The sequence below is a fragment of the Manacus candei genome, unplaced genomic scaffold, assembly GCF_025592945.1.
Source record: "Manacus candei isolate 608988 ecotype Guabito, Panama unplaced genomic scaffold, ASM2559294v1 h1tg000025l, whole genome shotgun sequence".
Lineage (NCBI taxonomy): Eukaryota > Metazoa > Chordata > Aves > Passeriformes > Pipridae > Manacus > Manacus candei.
This window is the reverse complement of record NW_026138073.1, coordinates 9,585,667-9,604,844: the sequence shown is the minus strand read 5'-3', so window position 1 is coordinate 9,604,844 and position 19,178 is coordinate 9,585,667. Positions and strand designations below refer to the sequence as shown.

The following is a 19,178-nucleotide window of genomic DNA, read 5'->3' as shown; positions in this document are numbered from 1 at the left end:
TCAGATTGGGGATTGAGTTGGTTTACACAAGCTTCAGTTCTTGTTGCCTTGCTTGCAGGAGGTTCTGATGATGCTTGGGCAGATGCAGAAGACATTTCTGAGGAAGATCCTGCACTTAGGTTTGTATGCATCCGTGGGATGGGGAAAAGGGAATTTGTACATAAGCTGACTGACTCAGCCACTCAATTCTGCTCTCTTCTAGTCTGGGCTTTGGGCACAGGCTTGAGACCATCACCATCTTTTGAAAGAGTCTTGAATTCTAATGTCTGGCTGAACCCAGTGTAACTGAAGCCTGCTAATCTATTGCCAGAGGGAAGGGCTGGAGACAGGAATATGTAGAGCTATTTAAAAAGGTGTTTGAACTGTGCAGACATGTTTACTTTATCGAAAAGTACATTTCCAGGCTGGATAAATTGTTCTGTATCTTATGTGCTTTCTGAAGAACAGAGTGAGGGGGGGGAAGGGACCATAAGCACAAAGTTCACAGTGTCAGTTCGTTGCAGAATCTGACTCAGACCTGTGGAGACAAGGCTCGTGCTATGCAGCTTGTGGCTAGAAGTGGTTCTGGGAAGAACTGTGGCAGTATTGTGCAAAGAATCAGACTCAATGTGGTCGGTCTTCCATGCTCACCTTGCTTTGCCTCATTCTGTCTTGCAGAAATGCAGATTCCCAGCTGTTTGACAAGGTCAGAGGGCACGACATCAAGCTGCTTCGATACCTGTCTGTCCGATACATCTGTGACCTGATGGTGGAAAACAAGAAGGTGAAGTTTGGCTTGAAGTGAGTCTGGGTTCATTTGTTTTTGTGCAGGGTTTGGTTTGCAGGTAGTATAGCCCTTAGGTGTGAATTGCTGTCAGGCATGCACTCAGCATCCTGGAAGCACTCCCTGAAAGAGTCCTACAGCAGGATTGGTTAGTTGATGGTTTAAAGAGAACTCCAAGCTTTTAAGCCAGAGAAAGCCGTATCAATGGGCAAAATAGCTGCCTTCCTGTCTTCTGCAGTCTGAGTGGTTTTTTTTGTGTAGGACTTACAGTGATGAGACAGTCACCCCTTCATAAGGGGGAGAGCAAAGGAACCCTCTGCTTGTGTATAGGAACAGAGGTAGATGTTTCTCCTGCTTCTCTCAGAGAAAAGCTTTAGTGATTTTGGGCTATACCTATTTATTTGGATGTGTGGAGTAAGTTCTGCCCCTGCTCACTACTGAGTCAAGTCATCGTGCAGGGAGATGTGACACGTAGCTTTTTGGGTGCTGGTGTCTGTGTGAAAAATACTCCGCAAATATCTGCTGTTCTCCTCTTGTCCTGTGCAGTGTGACGTCTTCTGAGAAGGTGGACAAAGCTCAACGTTACGCTGATTTCACGCTTCTCTCCATCCCATACCCAGGTACAGGAATGATGTCCAGAGGCAATCCCAAGGGACAGGTGACAATCCGTTTCTGAGGATTGGGAAATAACTCTGTGTGTGTGTGTGTGGTGAAGTGACTTTGGCTTGCTGAATGTTTCCTATGCTCCCTCTGGAGAGAAGCTCTTTTAAACTGAGAACAGAGCAATGATTCTGGATGCTCTGGCAGTGTGAGTCAGCATTAGGCACTCTTTGAGGTGACAAAATAATTTTTCAGCAGTTCTTATTAATTCAGGCACGGAGAAAAAGTCCCAGAGGTGGAGCCGGTTAAGGTGGCCTTTGACATCTCTGCAACAACAAAATACTACTTGATGCAAAATACATATCTTGTTCTGTGTTATGTAAAAACCCAATTCTTAAGGGTAATTTCTAGTCTGGTGTTCCAGAACTGCACTGTAAGAAATCCTCAGTGCTAGGCAGAACAGTTCACCTGAGCCTGCAGCGTACGGCAGATTCAGCCCAATCCATTCTGTCTCCCTGGCTATATCTGTCCCTGTGCCTAGCAACCACTGCTGGGTCACTTGCACTCTTACAGATGAACTGAATATTGCTGCCTGCCTGCTGATCTCAGGCTGAGCAATAGGATAGGATGTGAGGCTGCTGTGCTTGTCTGCAGACTCTTCCTTTTCCCTTGTGCATAAAGAAAGGGAAGGGAATAAAAAACAAAACCCAGCAAAACTGTTGTGGATGATCCAGTTCCCAAACTTTTCCTTGATTGCTTGTTGTTGCCCTTTAAACATTTTTTTTTAAAAGTGTATTTCCTTTTATACAGAAATTAGTGAGAAATTGATGTGCAGGTTGCCAAGATACACAGAAATAAGAGTATTCCTGGTTTCTGTAGTAAATAGCACAGATATACGTTGCTGCTGCACACCTCACCAGACTTGGAACGTGAGAGAGACAGTGTACACTGGTCTTTTGTAGGGCTGTAAAGAATGAGGAAGAAGTGACTATAGAGTTAAGCTGCAGAGTTGTTACTGTATGAGGATCTGCATATGGTAAGCAATATTCAGATGGTCCTTCCTCTTCTGCCATCTGGGACAGCTGCTTTTTTGTAGCAGCTCTTCACTGCCACACTAGAAGTAAACCTTATAAAACTGGAAATCCTCCCTGCAGATGTTGCTTGATTTCAGCAGTGCTGCTCCATGGGGGAACGTTGTCATACACATCTAAGGATCAGCAACCCCTCTAGTGACCGGCCAAATACATTCTTGCTTATGTTTCCAGGGTTGCACTGGAAGAATTTCTGTTTTGTAATTTGTTTCTGAAGATATTCTGAGATCCTGTTGTCTTAGGTGGGTGAGGCAGTGTCCAGATAGAGAGTCGTAGAATCGTATTGGTTGGAAAAGACCTTTAAGATCATTGAATCCAATTGTTAACACAGCACTGCCCAGACCACCACTAAACCATGTCCCTGAGTGCCACATCTACACAGCTTTTAAATACCTCCAGGGGTGGTGACTCCACTCCTTGCTGGGGGTGCATTTGATCCCCTCATCCAGATCATAGATAAGGATATTGAACAGGACTGGCCCCAGTGCTGAGCCCTGGGGAACACCACTGGTGGCCAACCACCAACTGCATTTAACTCCATTCACCACCACTCTTTGGGCTTGGCCATCCAGACAGTTTTTCACCGAGCAAAGAGTAAGAACTGTCTGGAGTGAAAGACTTGGGTTAAAATGGCACATCTGCAGAAGCTTTTGGTGTTTATAGATGCCAACACTTACTGCCATAATCCCCCATTTTTTGCTTTAAGCCATTGTTCAATTGGAGTTAAATCTGAACTGACAGATTGTATCCTGACTGCGTTTCTGAGGATTAGTCCTGTCCTTGCACAAAGAGGGGGGGTTTTTTGCCATTGGAGTTACTTGAGACTTACAGAGTGGGAATCTCTGTCTGTGTTCTGTGCCTGGCACGGGGGTGTCTTGGTGCTGTAGCACTGCTGGGGCACACACAGCGTGCTGGGAGAGGTGTTTTGTGTAGCCTGCGGGCAGCCGCAGTGCTAATGGTGCTGCTCAGCTGTGACTAAGTGACTGCAGTTTGCAGCAGAGACTTCAAATGGTTGGTTGAGAGGAGCAGAGCCAAAGGACACATTTCAGGAGGGAAGGGCTTAGGGGAGGGCTTGGAAGTGGTTATGTGCCTTCTTCCTTCAGATGGGGCAAATCGTGTGTTTGAAAGAGGAGACTCAAATGCGAGAGAAATCACAGCCACCTCTGACAGAGCCCTTTCTTGTTGCCTGCAGCAGTGCCCTGTGAAAGTTGGCTTTCCCCAGGGCTCTGCCAACACCTTCTTTTGCTGGTTCCTTCTCACTCAGCATGTCAAGCTGATGCCTTAGATTGGTGCAAAAGTCCATGGGCCTGCAAAGCATAGCTCCCTTGGTGAAACCACTTGTTTGGGAAAGAACAAAATCAGTCCCTCAGATTCCACGTTTGCTGTGTTTGGAGTTTGCCCTTTGCTGTGTGTCTTCGCTGCTGAGTGCTCTGGGCTGTAGTTGCTGGAGGGAGTGCTGCACACTGTACTGATGATTACTGCTCTTCTCTTCCCACAGGCAGCAGTTTTGATTGGTTTGGTATTCTGGAGCCCGGGGCTGCCAGCACTTCCAGTCCCACAGGGCACTTCACTTGTTAGATACCAGTTATCTGAACAGTTGTTCATTATCTCTTTTTCTTGCAGGCTGTGAATTTTTTAAGGACTACAAAGACCGGGATTATACAGCTGAAGGTCTCATATTTAACTGGAAACAGGTACGTGGATGTTACAAAATGGAGAGCTGTGGGCTTTACTGTGGGCTTAAGTCTTGCCTCACAGTTTTTGAGCAATTGTCTATGTCATGTACCTGTTTCTGATCACAAGGAGGAAACCACTAGGACAAACAAAACAGATAGTGAAATTATCTAAATGAAGATATGCTAGATTATTAATTTGAAAATTCATATGTAAAATAAATGAATCATTATGCTGAAGTCTATGGTGCTTGACCTCTGATGGAAGATATGGGTTGCTTCTGGTTTTAAATTTTGATATCTTATTGATAGCTTCTGTTCTCAGTTCCTTCTTCATATTCTGTCTCCTACTGAAGAAGATGGTTGAGTGGAGCAGCCCTACAGAAATTCAGAAACTAATATGCCTGACTTTCACCATTGGGAGCTCATAAAAGCTCCTCTTGTCCATTAGTCCTTCCAAGAGTCTTATGAGTTAATTCTTACCTCTTCAAGTTTTTGCATCCAGAGATGCTTTGCTGAGGTGTTTTCTTCTAATGCCAACCATTTGGCATTTGTTGTCTTGTTTTTTTTATGGAACTCAGTCCCTTCAAGTCATGACTTTTCTCTGACCAGCTGTGTTTGGGTTTTTTGCAGGACTATGTAGATGCTCCATTAAGTATCCCAGTCTCTCTGACCCAGTCTCTGAATATTGATTGGAGTGAGTACCAGGTGAGCAAAGCGGATGCCTCTGTGGGAGGTCAGAGTTGTATTCAGGAAGGATCAGTAAAGATCTGAAGTCTAGCTTGCTCCTATTGCTGTAATCTGTCTCACTTCATACCATCCCAGTGGGGGCGAGGCTGTTCAGAATGGCAATGGAAATCCTCTACCCAAAAGCTCTGTAAAGTCAAATCTCTTTCTGTAGCTTTCGAAACTTTGCAATCCCTTAGGGAGATAGGTTGCTAACAAAGGTAAGGGACATGACAGGAACTTGTTCTCAATCTCAGCTCTACACTGGGCATACTTCCTTGTCTGTGGGGAGTCTTGAGAGAGGTCAGCCTTCCTGTATGTGAGCAGAGCTGAGTGACTGGACACCTTCCTCACAGGTGTGCAAGGTGCCTGTCCTATGGGAGACGAGTAGAAAATCTTAACTGACCGTGGCAGGTCTCCACTCCTGATTGCTGTGACAGCATGGCAAATGGTAATTGAACTCCTATGTTTGCCCGGGCTTTGAGGTTTACCTTTGTTCACACCAGGGAGTATCACCTTATACTACTGATTAGTGCACTCCATTTCACACATCAGTGGACCTACCAGGTTTTGTGATGACTGACTGTGCTGGAAAGTGTCACATTGCTGTGCTCTGTGGCTGGAAACACCACAGAACCAGCAGAGCTCCCCTTGCAGGGCCAGTGTTTGTTGTCAGTGATGTAAATACTGTTTAAGTGCCAGCATAAGTAGAATCACAGAAAAGTGCCTGGCAGTGTTGAAGCAGAACTAATAGAACTACAGCTTGTGTATGGCTAGAAATTGTTCACTAGAATACTGAGCAGCCAGTATTTTAAAAAGGATATTAAAAATTGAAGAGGGTGTCATAAATAGACACAGAAATGATTTGAGGACTGGAGAAGGTGCTTCACTCAAAGCCGAAGTTCTCAGTCTGTTTAGCTAATCACTAAGGTGATGGAGGGTTGACTTGATTAATGTGTAAGTACATTTGCAGGGAGAAAATACTGATTCTAAAGCACTCTTCAGTCTGGGGAAGAAGAGCTGCACAAGAAGCAATATCTGCAATCTGAAATCAGACCTTCAGATAAGGAAAAGCAGTCTTGCATATTATTTTTGAAGATGATCTGTTGGAACATGCTGCCAAAGGAGGAATGAGCTGTCACCCCTAGCTGAGGTGCTTCTCTGGGCAAAGATGTTGCCAAGTGCAAGCTTCAGGCTGTACTTGGGGCAACTGAACAAAACTTTCTAGTTTGTGGTATAGAGAGATCAGACTGGATAATTAAATGATTCCTTCTGACATAAGCACAAGATAGGATTGAATTGGGCAGATAAAAGGCTTCTGTGTTTTTCTGCCCCAGGCTGAATGTGTTCCCCATTTCCCTACTCTTTTGTGGCTGTGCAGATTTCATGGCAGAGCAGTATGTTCTTTGTCTGACACTGCTCTTCAGTGTGCTTCCATGCACATGTGCACACATGCAAGCACACAGCAAGTGTTCCATTGCTGGTGGTAAGATGTCACTTGTACCGCTAACATTTTTACCATGAAATTCATCCCTTTCCTTGCCCTTTCCTTGCCCTTTCCTTGCCAGTGCTATCCTATTTTCTTAAGCTAGTTCTGATTGATCAAACCACTGAAATTCCCTGCATCTTCTCATGACACAGTGGTCCAGTGACAAGCTTGGGCTTGTTCTGATGTTTTTCACCTGTGTGTCCTGTAGTGCTGGAGGTCTCTGAGTTCAGAGCCCTTCTGTGGTGCTGCTGCTACTTGGGGATTACTGCAGAAATCCAGTGCCTGTCTGGAGCAGTGGGAGAGGGTCAGCCAGCAGCCTGCTGGGGACATTTTCAAGGACCAAAGAGTTTTGAGCAAAGTGCTTGGGTTGTGGGAACAGGCTGCAGACCTTGGCCTGCACACCCCATCATGCTGCTTGCATCCCATACACAGCTGTAACGTGGCTGAGCCACTTGGTGAAGTGCTCGTGTGCATGGGCTGCAGAACTGGGTCAGTGCTCCACAGGTGTTTGCTGCCTCTCTGAGCATGGTCTGCTTGGAGCTCTGGGGCTGCAGGCAAGCAGGTCCTGTGCCAGCCGGGCAGACAGTAGAGATGGCCTTTCGTTGTTTTATTTGCCTACTTGGTATCTTGTCCCTGAGTGCCTTTTGCAGAGGATGGGGGGAATTGATACCAAGGGGAAGGTCTGTCACTCTGAGGAATGGCTATGTGGTTATTTCTGCTTCACTGCTGTTCTGGATAGAGCAGCTCTGAACTGCAGAGCAGCCTTTTGCTGTGGGCAGACCCTTGCCCTCAACATTTCTCTTTCTGCAGAGCTGGGACCTCGTACAACAGACACAGAACTACCTGAAGCTGCTGATCTCCATCATCAATAGTGATGGTAAGGCAAGCTCCTTGCTCCCAGCAGTGTAGCTGGGGCAATCACTGTCCCTGGAAGAACAGCTCATGGTGTTAGTGCCACTGTGGATCAGCACCAAATACAGAAGAGTAATTTTATAGAGCTTCACTTCTCTCCCATCAAAACAGGCTGATGGTCCAGCTCCCCTCTTAGAGAGGGACTTGCTGATTCCTTGAAAACTCTCTCATCCCAGGCATGAAGGGATATCTGAAAACTTAACCTGTTTTACTACTTTAAACCCGAAGAGAAGAAACATTTGTTTCCTCTCCTTGTTGACTCTTGCTCTTGTTTTGCTAGACACCTGTGTTTTGTCCCCCCAGCACAGGGTCTCATTTGTTGCCTGTTTAAGTGCCCCTTCCACTCTCTTTCATCGTGGCCACCCCAACTTTTTGAAAAGTGTCTCTTGCCCCATGTGGCATCCCATTCCCATTCCCTCCAGTGACTTTCTACTTAGCACTGTTGGATAGATGGAGCCATGGCTGGGGCTCCCAGCATGGCCAACTACAGGCTCTCCTGCAGTAGTTGTGTTGGGACACACTGTGGATTTTCTGGAGGGCATAGGAGTTGTGTCTTGTGAAACTGAAAAAATGTTCAGTTGGGGCAGATTTCTTGCTGATGTGGGCTGCAACTGGGTAGATGTATATTCTGGGTAGTAAAGTGATGTTCATTGGTAATTCAGTCGAGTTCATTACTTGAGGAGAAGGTGTGCTTGTAGCGTTGGTCTTACTTTTCTGGTCTTTTTGTACTAGGGAAAGTTTGTCATAGATAGAAACCGACCTGAATTACATTAATGACTTCATGTCTTGAGCAGCTGTCAGGACCAGGACAGCACATCAGCTGGTGCTGCTGATAACCCAGGACACTCCGAGCAATTTGTTGGCTGCCGTATTCAAGACAGAATGTTCTGGCTTGGTGGCTGAGCTCTACTCTTGAGCCTGGGCTGTGGGGACAGAGGGGAACTTGTCTCTACAGATTTGCCATAAAAAAGTCATTGCTCTCGTTGCAACATCCTTTTTTGTCTTTTTGTTTTCTCCCCCTGTGTGGAACAGATGACAGTGGGCTCCTGGTGCACTGTATATCTGGCTGGGATCGAACTCCTCTCTTCATCTCCTTACTGCGCCTCTCCTTATGGGCTGTGAGTACCTGGCTGACCTCCTTTGTTTCTGGGGGTGATTGCTTGGAGGATGAGTGACTTCACCAGGAAGCAGTGATGGAGCAGTTAGTGTTCCTAATGTTCCTTCAGACACGCTTTCACAGGCAGGTGGAGGAAGCTGGGCGTCTTGGATCACCGTGACAGTTTTCATCAGATCCTGAATTCCCAAGGCCCAGTCCCCAGGGCTGCTGCCTGAAGGCTGTTCTTGTTTGCTTTGCAGGATGGGTTGATCCACACGTCCCTGGAGCCATCTGAGATTCTCTACCTGACAGTGGCCTATGACTGGTTTCTCTTTGGGTAGGCACGATCAGTTTTACTCACGTGTACATCCCTGCACAGCAGGGGAGAGGCCTTCAGGGGTCCTCTTTGGTGTTTGTTCACAGCCAAAGGTGGATATTTGGGCAACTCCCAATGAGCTGGGACAAGAAGGGCTAATGCCCTTTTTTTTACCTGAGATCTCAGGCATCTGGCCATCCTTGACGGGTTGTGCTCTTCTGCTGATTCTGGTGTGTGACTGAGCTTCCCTTGCTCTCTTTCCAGGCACATGTTAGTTGATCGACTCAGTAAAGGAGAAGAGGTGAGTGTCAGGTCTGGGGCAGTGACTGAGCACTGCTTTGTGTTCTCAGGAAACTTGTTTACAGTAGCAGCATTCACTCCCTGCCTCTAGTAATATCTGTGGTTGGGCTCTAAAGAGATTGTTCAGGTGCTGAAAATACAAGGTAGGAACATTGCCCCGTCACTTTCTGATGCATAAGGGATGGGGCTCCTTTTCTCTCAGGCTACACTTTTGTTGGGGGTGTCAGTCCTGCCAGTTTCCCTGCTGTGCCATTACTGTTCAGGCCCCAGGTGAAAGGGTGCTAGGACTTGCTGTTCAGCTCAGCAATGAGAAGGATGCTTAAGGTTTGTGACTCCTGGGAGCTTGGAAATAAAGCTGGATAGTCTCGTGTGCTTGTCCTGAATGCCAGCCCTCCTGCCTGGGTGCTGCCAGCTGCGTGTGGCTTGCATGTCATCATGGGCTCATGGAGCAGCTTGTGCTGGTTCCAGTGTAGGTATTTGGTGGGGCGTGTCTGTGGGTACACAGATGGGTCTGGAAGGCAGTTGAGATTAGTTGAACTAATTCTCTTCAGATCTTTTACTGTCTAACAGCAAAAAAGATTGCTCTGATTGTAGTTACAATATAGTGCAATATCATTTTTGGATAGAAATCAAGAGTTGAGGAGTGTCTAACCCTGCTGCTAATCCCCTGCTCCTCAAACTCTCACTTCACTAGGGAATCCCCTGCCTTCAAACAGCAGAGCCAAGGCCCTGGCCTATTTTCCATCTTTCAGAGGCACAGAATCCCTCCAATTCATTCCTTTCCTGGGGTTCTGCTGGCTTAAGAGTGGCAGCTCTGCTCTGGTGCCTGCTTGGCCATGGGTGGAGTTGGTAGCTGCAGCAGGAGTGGGGGTGTCTGACTGCCTGTAGCACTCCCTGCTCCCCATTTTTCCCAGGAGAAGGGCACAGCTCTGCACAGCTCAGTGCAGGGGTGGCAGAGGCCCAGCAGGGTGAGTGATGCAGAGCAGACTGGAGCATGGCAGGGCACGAGCTTGTGGCCACAGACACTGCAGGTACCTCTTGCCTCCAGATGTGGTACAGCTGTGGTGCCAAGCAGCAGCATGCAGCTCCAACCCTGCAAGTCCTGCTGGGTTTGCTGCTTGCCTGGGTGTATAAGCAGTTGCTGGAGGCCATCTCTTTTCCATTCTGCAGTGATGGCATAAGTACCTCCCATGTGCTTGTGGCATGTGTGCAAGGCATTGATAAAGAGATGACTTGTACACCTTCCTTTCTGAGCCTCCCCATGGCAGGGAGCAGAGAGTCAGCTTAACATGGAAGAGAAGGCCCAGGATGGGATGGGGGCAGCCCTTGGCACACTGGAGGCTGGTAGCTGCAGATTTTTTGCTATCTCCTTCCTGCCAGCACCTCCCCACCAAGATAAGAGGCTGCATGGAGCCTCGGGTTCATTTCTGAACCGCTCTTCTCTCTCCCTTTGCTCAGATTTTCTTTTTCTGCTTCAATTTTCTGAAGCACATCACCTCTGAGGAGTTCTCTGCTCTGAAGTCACAGAGGTAAGGAGCCTGTGCTTGCTGCTGCATGGGCTACAGAGCCAGGGAGCTTGTTAGTGCTGTTTCTTTGGGGAGATAGAAGCCCTGGTGTCCTGGCCCAGTTTTCTTTAATTTATTCTGCACTCTGAAGGCTGCAAAATGGGGCCGAGGCTTGTGAGGTGCCACGTTGTGCTCTGAAAAACTGTCCATGCTGAAATGTGCTCTCTGCTTAATGACTGTCCGTGGCTGCTTTAGCACAGATGAGCCCAGAGATGTGTGCTCTGGCTCGAGCAGGCTGTGCAGTGAGCTCCATCAGGCACTGCTGGGGGGAGAGGGGTGGCTGGGTTTTGACAGACTGCTCAGCATAAACCCCTTCTTATTTCACGAGGGGCACAAAGAAATAAAGCCCACCCTGGAAGCTCTGAATAAGCACATGTTACGTGCAGGGTTGCCTGTTGCCACCTTCTCAAAGCGTAGGGTGTGTGAGTTGGGACTGTTGGGAGTCAAATACTGCACACTGGCCCATCCCCTCCCCTCTGCCCCTGCACAGCTCATTTCCCACTGCTCTGATCAGCTGTGTGTGACAGAGACCTGGCTTTGACCAGCCTTCATGCAGTCCTGAAGTGTACCTGAGGTAACTTTCTTCCCTTCCCCAGAAGGAAGAGTTTGCCACCCGGCTTCACCCTGGAAGAGATCTGCATGCTCAGTGAGTGCTGCTGCCAAGCATCAGTGCCCCTGGGGGTGGCAATGGTTCGTTGCTTGGGGGCTTGGGTTCCCAACACCCCAAATGGGTGTGCTTCCCTTGGACCCCATCAGAACACAGCCCCAAGGGCACATGTTATTGCCTAAAGGGAGAGAAAGTGAGTGAGACCAAGCAGGTCTTCAGGTAGCTCTGTTTTCTTTTTTTCTAGAGCAGAAAGACCGAGGCAGCACCACAAGCCTGAGCAGTGACTTCTCCCTGGGGATGGAAAGTTCCCCTGGAGCATCTGGGAGCTTCACCTATGAAGCAGTGGAGCTGATGCCAGCAGGAACACAGGCTCAAGCAGCATGGTGAGCATATAACCACTCAGTGGGCTGCCGAGCAAAAGGAGCAGGCTCTGGACACAGTACAAAAGATATTTCTGAAATGTCTTGCCCTCCAGGTCTGCTCTCTGTAGCATGGGTTTCTTAGAGTGGAGGGAGGAATTTTGGCTGCCAGAGGCTTGCTGCAACTTGTACTACAGAGCTTCTGCAGGAAAAATTGGAGACCATATTAAAGGCTGTCAGGCAGGGGTGCTTCTCTGTTTGTCCGTTGATGAGAGTAAATCAACTTTGTTTCATTTTCACCAATTTCACTGTTAAAACTTCATCCAGAAAGGACTTCATTACTTTTGAAAGATGGTTCCAAACTACCAGAAAAATTACATTTGGCAGCAGCCTCCCCAGGGAAAAGTAGAGACAGTTTAGCTGCCCTAAAATGAAGTTTAATCAGTTTACAAATGGGGAGTGTCTGCAGTTAGTGGTAGGTAGGCTGGGTGGCTGCTCTAAGCTTTAGCCCCTCTAACAGCATGAGGTATGTGAGCTGAAAGCAGGTTCCTGCCCACAGCACTGCTTAGAGGTACTTCTGTGGGAGAATATGAAATTCTCAGTGCTCCCTGTTGACAGAGGGTCACCTAGAACTTGCCTGGGGATGCTGGTGGCTGTCTGGAGTTGGGGAAGGTGTCTGGGGAAGGTCTGCTGCTCTGGGACGGGTGTTTTACTTTCTTCTGGAGTTTCTGGTGCTGTTTGGGGATTTCAGAACCTTGCTGTAGGGTTGCCCCTCTCAGTTTAATTTTTCTCTCCTCTCCCTTAGCACATGTGAAGACTCTATTTTATATTGCAATTATTTTAAATTAAATCTGGGTTGTGCTGGAGGCAGTTGAAGTCCTCTGGGACTGAGCCTGCAGCCATGCTAGTGGCAGAAGCCTTTCTAAAGCACATTATGATTCTGTAATTTAAAGTGCTGAAGAGAGGAAGAATCTTCCTGAAGAATCACAAAATGGAGATGAGGAGTCCCAAACTGTTTGCCAAATGAGCACAGCATCCTCTAACACACAGGGCCTACCTATCCACAGCAAAGTGACTGCAGCAAGTAGAGGACAACTTTCCACTTGCAGTGCTGCAGGGTAGCAAAATGGAAGCATTTATGTTGCTCTGAGTGCTCGGGTCATACAGAGTCATACAGACTCGACTCTGCTGCACAGGACTTAAGCATGATTTGCACAATATGTGAAGCGACCAGAGCATGCTGGAAGAGATCTGTTGCACTCATGTGGATCAGGGCTTGATTTTATGATGTGCTTTCTAACTCTGGTTTACATTCATTTCTGTGGGAGACATCAGGCTGTGTCGTGTCTGCTGCTCCATGGGGAATTTGGCCTGTGCTGTGGGGCAAGAGCTTGGGAAGGTTGTGAGCCTTGCCATGAGTGCTCAGTGGGGGGACTGGTCACGGATGTCTTGCTGCAGGCTGTTGTGGCTGTGTAGCCTGGAGAATATGTAGGGCTGGAAGAGCTGGGCTGTGCAGAGCATGAGTAGGGAGAGGAGGGGATGTGCTCTGTTGAGTTGTCCTGAAAACAGGTGCCCTCGAGGTCTCTGTACAGGGAGAGACATTTGATTTTTAGCTGTACAAACCTGTTTCATCAGGCTATGCTTGAAGATGTTGGCAGCTATGATAACATGAGATGAATAAAGCCTGAGAGAGGCTGTGGTGTGATGTTTGAGGGTGGACACCCTTCAAGAAATGAAGGGAAGATATTGCACTTTCCACTGTACAATGAGCCTGTCTTTAGCTGCACTTGCTGACAGTGCTCAAGATCTCAGTCGAAGCTGTGAGATGCCCTTCCATTTTTCAGAAAGAATAACATCTTTTCTCCTTGAGTTCATTTGCTTTAGACTTTTCTTTTTTACTTGTGTACATAGGAAGGTCTTTGTCCAATTCAGTGTGTTCTTGAAAGGAGAAATATTCTTGGGACTCTTCCAGAAAGAAAACAAACAACTGATGTAAGAAAGAAAATCTTCTGAACACAGAGTAGCGCTGATGTGAATTAGTCACAAACGTGTGCCTGTTTGACGTGTAGCTGGATTGTTCTGTGAGCTAAGGCCCAGTGCAGCAGTGAACAGTGAATCATGACCAAGTCTGAATGTGCTGGCTAGGAAAGCAGCCAGAGCAGTTCTGGGCTGTCAGCACAGGCAAGGAGAGGACTGAAGTGCACCTACACATGGAGTGACTGTCAGCTCTGCGCACGTGGCCAGAAGTGTGGTCAGTGATGCCTGAAGGGAATTTCTAAAAGGCAAAACAACCCTGGTGGTGTGTCCCTGTCGCCCTCGGTGCGCACGAACGCCCACCTGGGCTGATACGCTCTGTAGAGCTGGAGCAGATTGAAATGGTCTTTCCCCGCTGGGAGGCCCCTTGCTTGAGGCATTTTTACCGCTAGACTAAACAAAGAAATCGCTGTGTGTGTGTGGGCTGATGCATTCTCCCATCTCTGATTTCCAGGTCACGTGGATGGTGATCTATAAAAGAATGGGCTAAGATGGGTTGAGCTCAGTGTACCCCCCTCACTGAGTGGGGTGACTCATGGTTCCTTGGGAGGGAGGAGGGCGGGTCCAGTGGGAACAAGAACCAGTAGCTGCTGGAGTAAAATCCAGCCTGTGGTAGAAAGGCTTCCTAGCTGGAGTACATAGAAAAGCCAGCTTTCTCACCCATGTCCTCCATCCCACAGGAGGAAAAGCTGTGCATCGTCACCGCAGGCTGTGCTCTGGAGCAGGGCACAGCAGTCTGAAGACAGGTTGCCTTCCACAGGGGTGGTTGAAGTCAAGTCCTCCAGCTCCTCCTCATCAACCCATTCTGATAACTTCCTGAGGATTGGAAGCAGCCCACTAGAAGTGCCCCGATCCAGGTGAGATGGGACAGAACAGAGCATTTCTCAACAAAACGAGTGTCTCATAAAGGGAGTGCAGGGCTGCACTTGTGTGGCTCTGGGAACACAGGAGCACATGTGTTTGTATCTACAAACAAGCCTCAGGAGGCCTGTTCCTCTCTATCCTGACCTTGTCTGGTTTGCTGGCCATTAAGTACAGACACTCCTGCCTCAGCCCCTGGAGGAGTGAGGAGCTGTGCCGGTAACAGCCAGCTGTCTGTTCTGCCTGTCCTCAGCGCATGCCTCAACTCCATGAGCTCTGGCATCTCTGCATCCTGCATGCTTGGAGCTCACAGCACTTTCTCTAAAGCACTCACTGGGGTTTGAAATGGCTGTGGTGTTTGGGGAAGGAAGCTTTTCAAACCAAGCAGGCCTCACTCTGCATCTAACCTGTCCCTCTTTCCACCTGCTAACCCTCCTGACACTGCAGGTTGAAAAAAACTCTGGGTGCTGGTGGCAAGCAGAGGTAGGAGTCTGCTGGGAGCAAGCTGCGAGTGCCGTGCTGGTGCAAAGGATTCCGCATGGAAGGCTGTGTGTTCCTGCTGGGCAGCTGGGGAATGGGGACCCTGGACCTGAGCCTAATCTCATGCCGTAACAAAGGATATTCTGGCACCCTTCCGGAGACTGATGCTGCGATAGGGCAGAGTCGAGCAGTGAGCTAGGCTAGGGAAGAAAGAGCAGAGCCTGTGGAGCAAACACCATGTGTTTAGGCCAACAGGGAATAAAGAGGCTCTTAGATAAGAGGTTGCTGTTAACAGCATCAAATGCCTGTGTAGTCTCTGCAGGTTTTCCGATGAGTCTTTTTCTAGTGATTCCGAAACAGCCACCAGCCAAATTTTAGGGCTTTCTCGTCATATGGAAAATAAAATGACAAACAAGCATTGAAAATTTATGAGACTTTCTTAACTAATTTCTTGATTTCAGAGGAAAACCAGTGTCTGGCAGTTTTCATAAATAATGCTAACTGTTCTCCCCGGGGAAAGACATGAATAAGGAGGGGTTTGAGTTGTTGCTGGGGTCCACTTGTTCATTCTCTGTAAGATGAAGTGAATCTCCCAGGAATGGAATAAAATACTGAAGACAAAACAGCTCATCTTGGGAGCTGCTTTGTTCACGATGGTAGTGCTGCAGTTCCTGTGTGTGGTCTCATGCCATTCCCAAGGCCTGACAGGCTGTTCGGGGCTGGTGGCAAGCTTGCAGCAGTGCTCTGGAAGAAGCAGTTTATGATGCTTCAGCCAAATTCTGCTCTGAAAGAGCAAAGAGGAGAAACAGAGGAGGCAGAAGAGCACCATGAGAGGGGTTAGGGTTGCCTTGTGAGACACTGACACAGGTGTCAGTGCACTTTTTGGGGCATGAGCATGGTTATGTTTTCTCCAGAGCCAGAGACTCTCTTACTCCAGTTGGCTTGATCTCCCTGCTTAGACTATGTTAGTCTGAATTAGTCTGATGAGCTCCATGCAGGTACGGGATATCACAATACCTTCAGTCACCATTCTCCACCCCTCCAAGAAAAGAGTGAGTCCCATTTTGGGTGGAGAAGGAGTGTATCTGTGATGGAAAGAAGAGGTAAATTCTGTCCCTTCACCTCCTGAAAAATGGTGGGACTAAGATGGAAAAGCAGGAGCACAGAGATTGATCAGGTTGCCAGAAATACCTTTATCCCTGCAGTGCTGCTCGCACTTAACACACAAGGCTCTTGAGATGAAGAAACTACTGTATTTGACTTCCTGATCCTCTGTTTGTGTGGCCATAGCAACAAACCACTTTTCTCAACTGCTGCTGCAGTGGTTAGAATGGTTGCTTGTAAAATGCCAGCAGGCATCCTTCAGGTAGTTCGAGTCAACAGCCCAGTTCAGGTGCTGGCAAGCAGGGGAGCTCCGGAGGGAACAGGAAGGCAGGAGAGGTGAGCAGGGCCTGGGAGGGGAACTGGGCTGTCCTGAAAGAAGGGGTCACAAATGCCCAGTCAGGCAGTGGGAGCCAAGCCCCACTCCTGACCAGGATGGCCTCACAGTTAACAGGCTGCTGCTGCTGTCACCTCACCAGCCCATCTTGTGGATTCTTCTCTGATCCAGAGGTCCTGGGTACCTTTAAATCCCAGGATGGTTCTTGTTAGGCAAAGCAATACAAAGGCAAATTCCTGACAATCTTTCTGGTTTTTTCCAACGCGATGGTAAGATCACATCTGCTGAGGACAAACATGCAGGAAGATAATAAGCAGACTATTTGCAGAGTAGGACAAGGTGCTGCTAGTTCTACAGAGAGAGAGAGCTCTGAGTATGGCAGACAGCTTGCCTTGAATCAAACCCCTTGCATGCGAGGGGGTAACAGCTTGCAAACCATGTCCCCTGTTTGCATTTGACACAGTCTAAGTGTCCCATGACACTGCAGAAAAAATCTGTATCTGTGTCAGGGATTTAGCGTGTGTGTACATGGCACTAATGTGGATTAGCAGCTGGATAATCTTTGGTTGAATGTGCTTTTGCTAAGTCAATTAAACAAAACCCAAAGTCCTGTGATCTGGAGAGTCAAGATTTGCAGGAGTTAAATCGCAGAGGATCTGCTTTGATCAACAGCCACAGAGAACTCCCTTATTTTACTTAAGGGCTACAGATGGTTCAGCTGTGGGTCTGGAAGTTCAGTGAGAACAGAGCCAGAGAGAGAAGCTGCTGCCCCTTGACTTCAGGTGTTTTGTTAGTAGTGATAAGACTGCTTGAGCACTGTGTGTCTTGTTCCTTACAGCCACCTTCCTCAGAAGGTTTATCTGTGATGTGACAGCTTGGGATAGTAACCACAGCAGGAGAGGAATTGTTTACAGGAATGTTTTCAGTAATTATTGCACGACTATGCCACAGCATGGGCTTGCCGGCTGGCACATGACGTTCTGCAATCAGAAATGGTTGTGCTCGCAGAGGACGGGCTGCTCGGGCGCTATCAGCCTGTAGATAACTGCCTGGGATTCAGCCAGGGCTCTCAGTACTTGGCAGAGAGCCACACTCCTTGCCAGCATTTCCCACGCAAAGGTGGGAAGGGCTGCCCTTTACTCCAGGTTGCCACAGTCTGCCCGCGCGTACAGAACCTACTTAACGCTTCGGTTTGAGGCACACAACATATGCTGGCAAATGAGCTGCTTCCCAAATAGTCCTAGGTGTGTAGAAGTACGTCAGGTGAGCGGGGGCAGCACGGGGCAGGATGGGAGCCTAGCTGTTGGCACTTGGCACCCATCTCAGTGACGTATTAAGAAAGAGAAGGATCCCTGAATGTTACTCTGCCTCCAGAGTTGGCTCTCCTCTGGCAGGCGAGTGTCCACGTGCTCTGAAATGCTCTGCCTTGTGCAGCATGTTGCATGGGAAGCACTGACCTAATTAAAAGGAACCATTGCAGGCTAGGAGCTGCCAGTTTATGGCCTGCGAGAGGTCCTTCCTTGTGTGAAGGAACAGCTTGCAGCTCATCTCTGTTTTGCTAATTTAATTTTGTTAATCTTGCACTTTTGAGGGAGTTTCTTCCCACTCATGGACCTGAAGAGGTGGGTGTGTGAAGCTCACTTTGATTCTTTTTCTGTCTGCCATTAGATGTCTGTGGCAGAGACAGTGACTTGAAGACTTGCTGTTTCTCATCTCCTCCTGACATCCATGTCAGCCTTGCTGTCATTGTCCTGCTGCTTCCCCAGACCCTCCATGCTGCCCTCACATCTAGCCAGCCTCTGCCATGGCTGTCAAATGTTGCAAACATGTTGTTCTTACAGACCTGGGGTCTGGTCCTGGTGTCCCAGCAGCTCCAGTTTGCTCCAAGGGCCTCTGCAGCAAGACTTTCCAAGGAGCCTTCAGGGTAGAAATAACAGGAAGACTTTCACCTCTAGCATTGACTGGTATGCAGTCACCCCAGAAATCTGGTCTTGGTCTCAGGCCAAGCTCAGCTTTTAAGAAGCCCTGCTGCCCTTGCAGTGCAAACACAAGATTTCCCATGCCCTGCCTTCTCAGCTTTGGCCTCTGCTGTCTCTCAAGGCTGTTCAAGATGCTTGTTGATTGTGACACTTCCTCAGGAGCCTCCCTGGAGAAGACTTTGGGAATAAAGGGGAAAGTCTGCCACGATATGTTAGCTCTGCTGGCTAGGCTCAGATGTCTGTGCCGGGAGAGAGGTGACCTGGACTCATTGCAGAGTCAATCAGTTTATTCATTTAATTGACAAGTGTTTATTCTGCTGCCTGGAAGCAAGACAAGGAATTGGCTGCTTTGAACTCCTAGACCCCAGTGTTGTTGGGTTAGATGTAACCTTACTAAGCTTGCACAGCTGCTTGACAGGGCTGGGGACCCTGGCAAGGGCTGGAGGGCCAGAGAGTCACTGAGAGTCAGTCTTGTGGGAGGTACGTGATGCTTTTATCAGCCTGTTCAAGACAGGATTCAAGAGATGACTTGATCCACCTCCAAGATGTGGTGTAAGATCAGTCTAATCTTAGCTGACAACCGTGGAAGGTGACCAGCAGCTGGAAGCTGAGACCACACACCCAAACCAGGAAACAATTTTCTGTTCACCTTCTTTAGCACAGAGTTACCTGACTGGTGTGGTTGTTGATATTGGGCAGAGGGACACTTTTACTGTCCCTACTGCCCTCAATCATGACTTCCCATGTGGGCACAGTCTCCTGGGCAGGCTCTGGATACTGTTCTCCCTTTGCAAGAGCTGCAGAGCTCTGCTCAGTTCTTTTCACCTTCATCTGGAGCTCCTGCTGTAGCCCAGGCCCTCCTCTGCCATTCAGACTCGCTCCCTCCAGA

At 48.3% G+C, this 19,178-nt stretch overlaps 1 protein-coding gene across 2 annotated transcripts in view; it reads left to right on the top strand.

Moving 5' to 3' along the window:
• MTMR14 (myotubularin related protein 14) overlaps positions 1-19,178 on the top strand; it is a 32,618-nt gene that overhangs the window by 7,755 nt on the left and 5,685 nt on the right. For both annotated transcript variants that reach the window (XM_051788557.1, XM_051788556.1), the window contains exons 5-17: positions 59-119; positions 658-780; positions 1,310-1,383; positions 4,078-4,148; positions 4,761-4,835; positions 7,153-7,219; positions 8,287-8,372; positions 8,611-8,687; positions 8,931-8,967; positions 10,425-10,495; positions 11,128-11,177; positions 11,383-11,521; positions 14,212-14,388. In XM_051788557.1, coding sequence (XP_051644517.1) covers positions 59-119; positions 658-780; positions 1,310-1,383; positions 4,078-4,148; positions 4,761-4,835; positions 7,153-7,219; positions 8,287-8,372; positions 8,611-8,687; positions 8,931-8,967; positions 10,425-10,495; positions 11,128-11,177; positions 11,383-11,521; positions 14,212-14,388 — 1,108 coding nt within the window. The remainder of the gene's footprint in view (positions 1-58; positions 120-657; positions 781-1,309; positions 1,384-4,077; positions 4,149-4,760; positions 4,836-7,152; positions 7,220-8,286; positions 8,373-8,610; positions 8,688-8,930; positions 8,968-10,424; positions 10,496-11,127; positions 11,178-11,382; positions 11,522-14,211; positions 14,389-19,178) is intronic.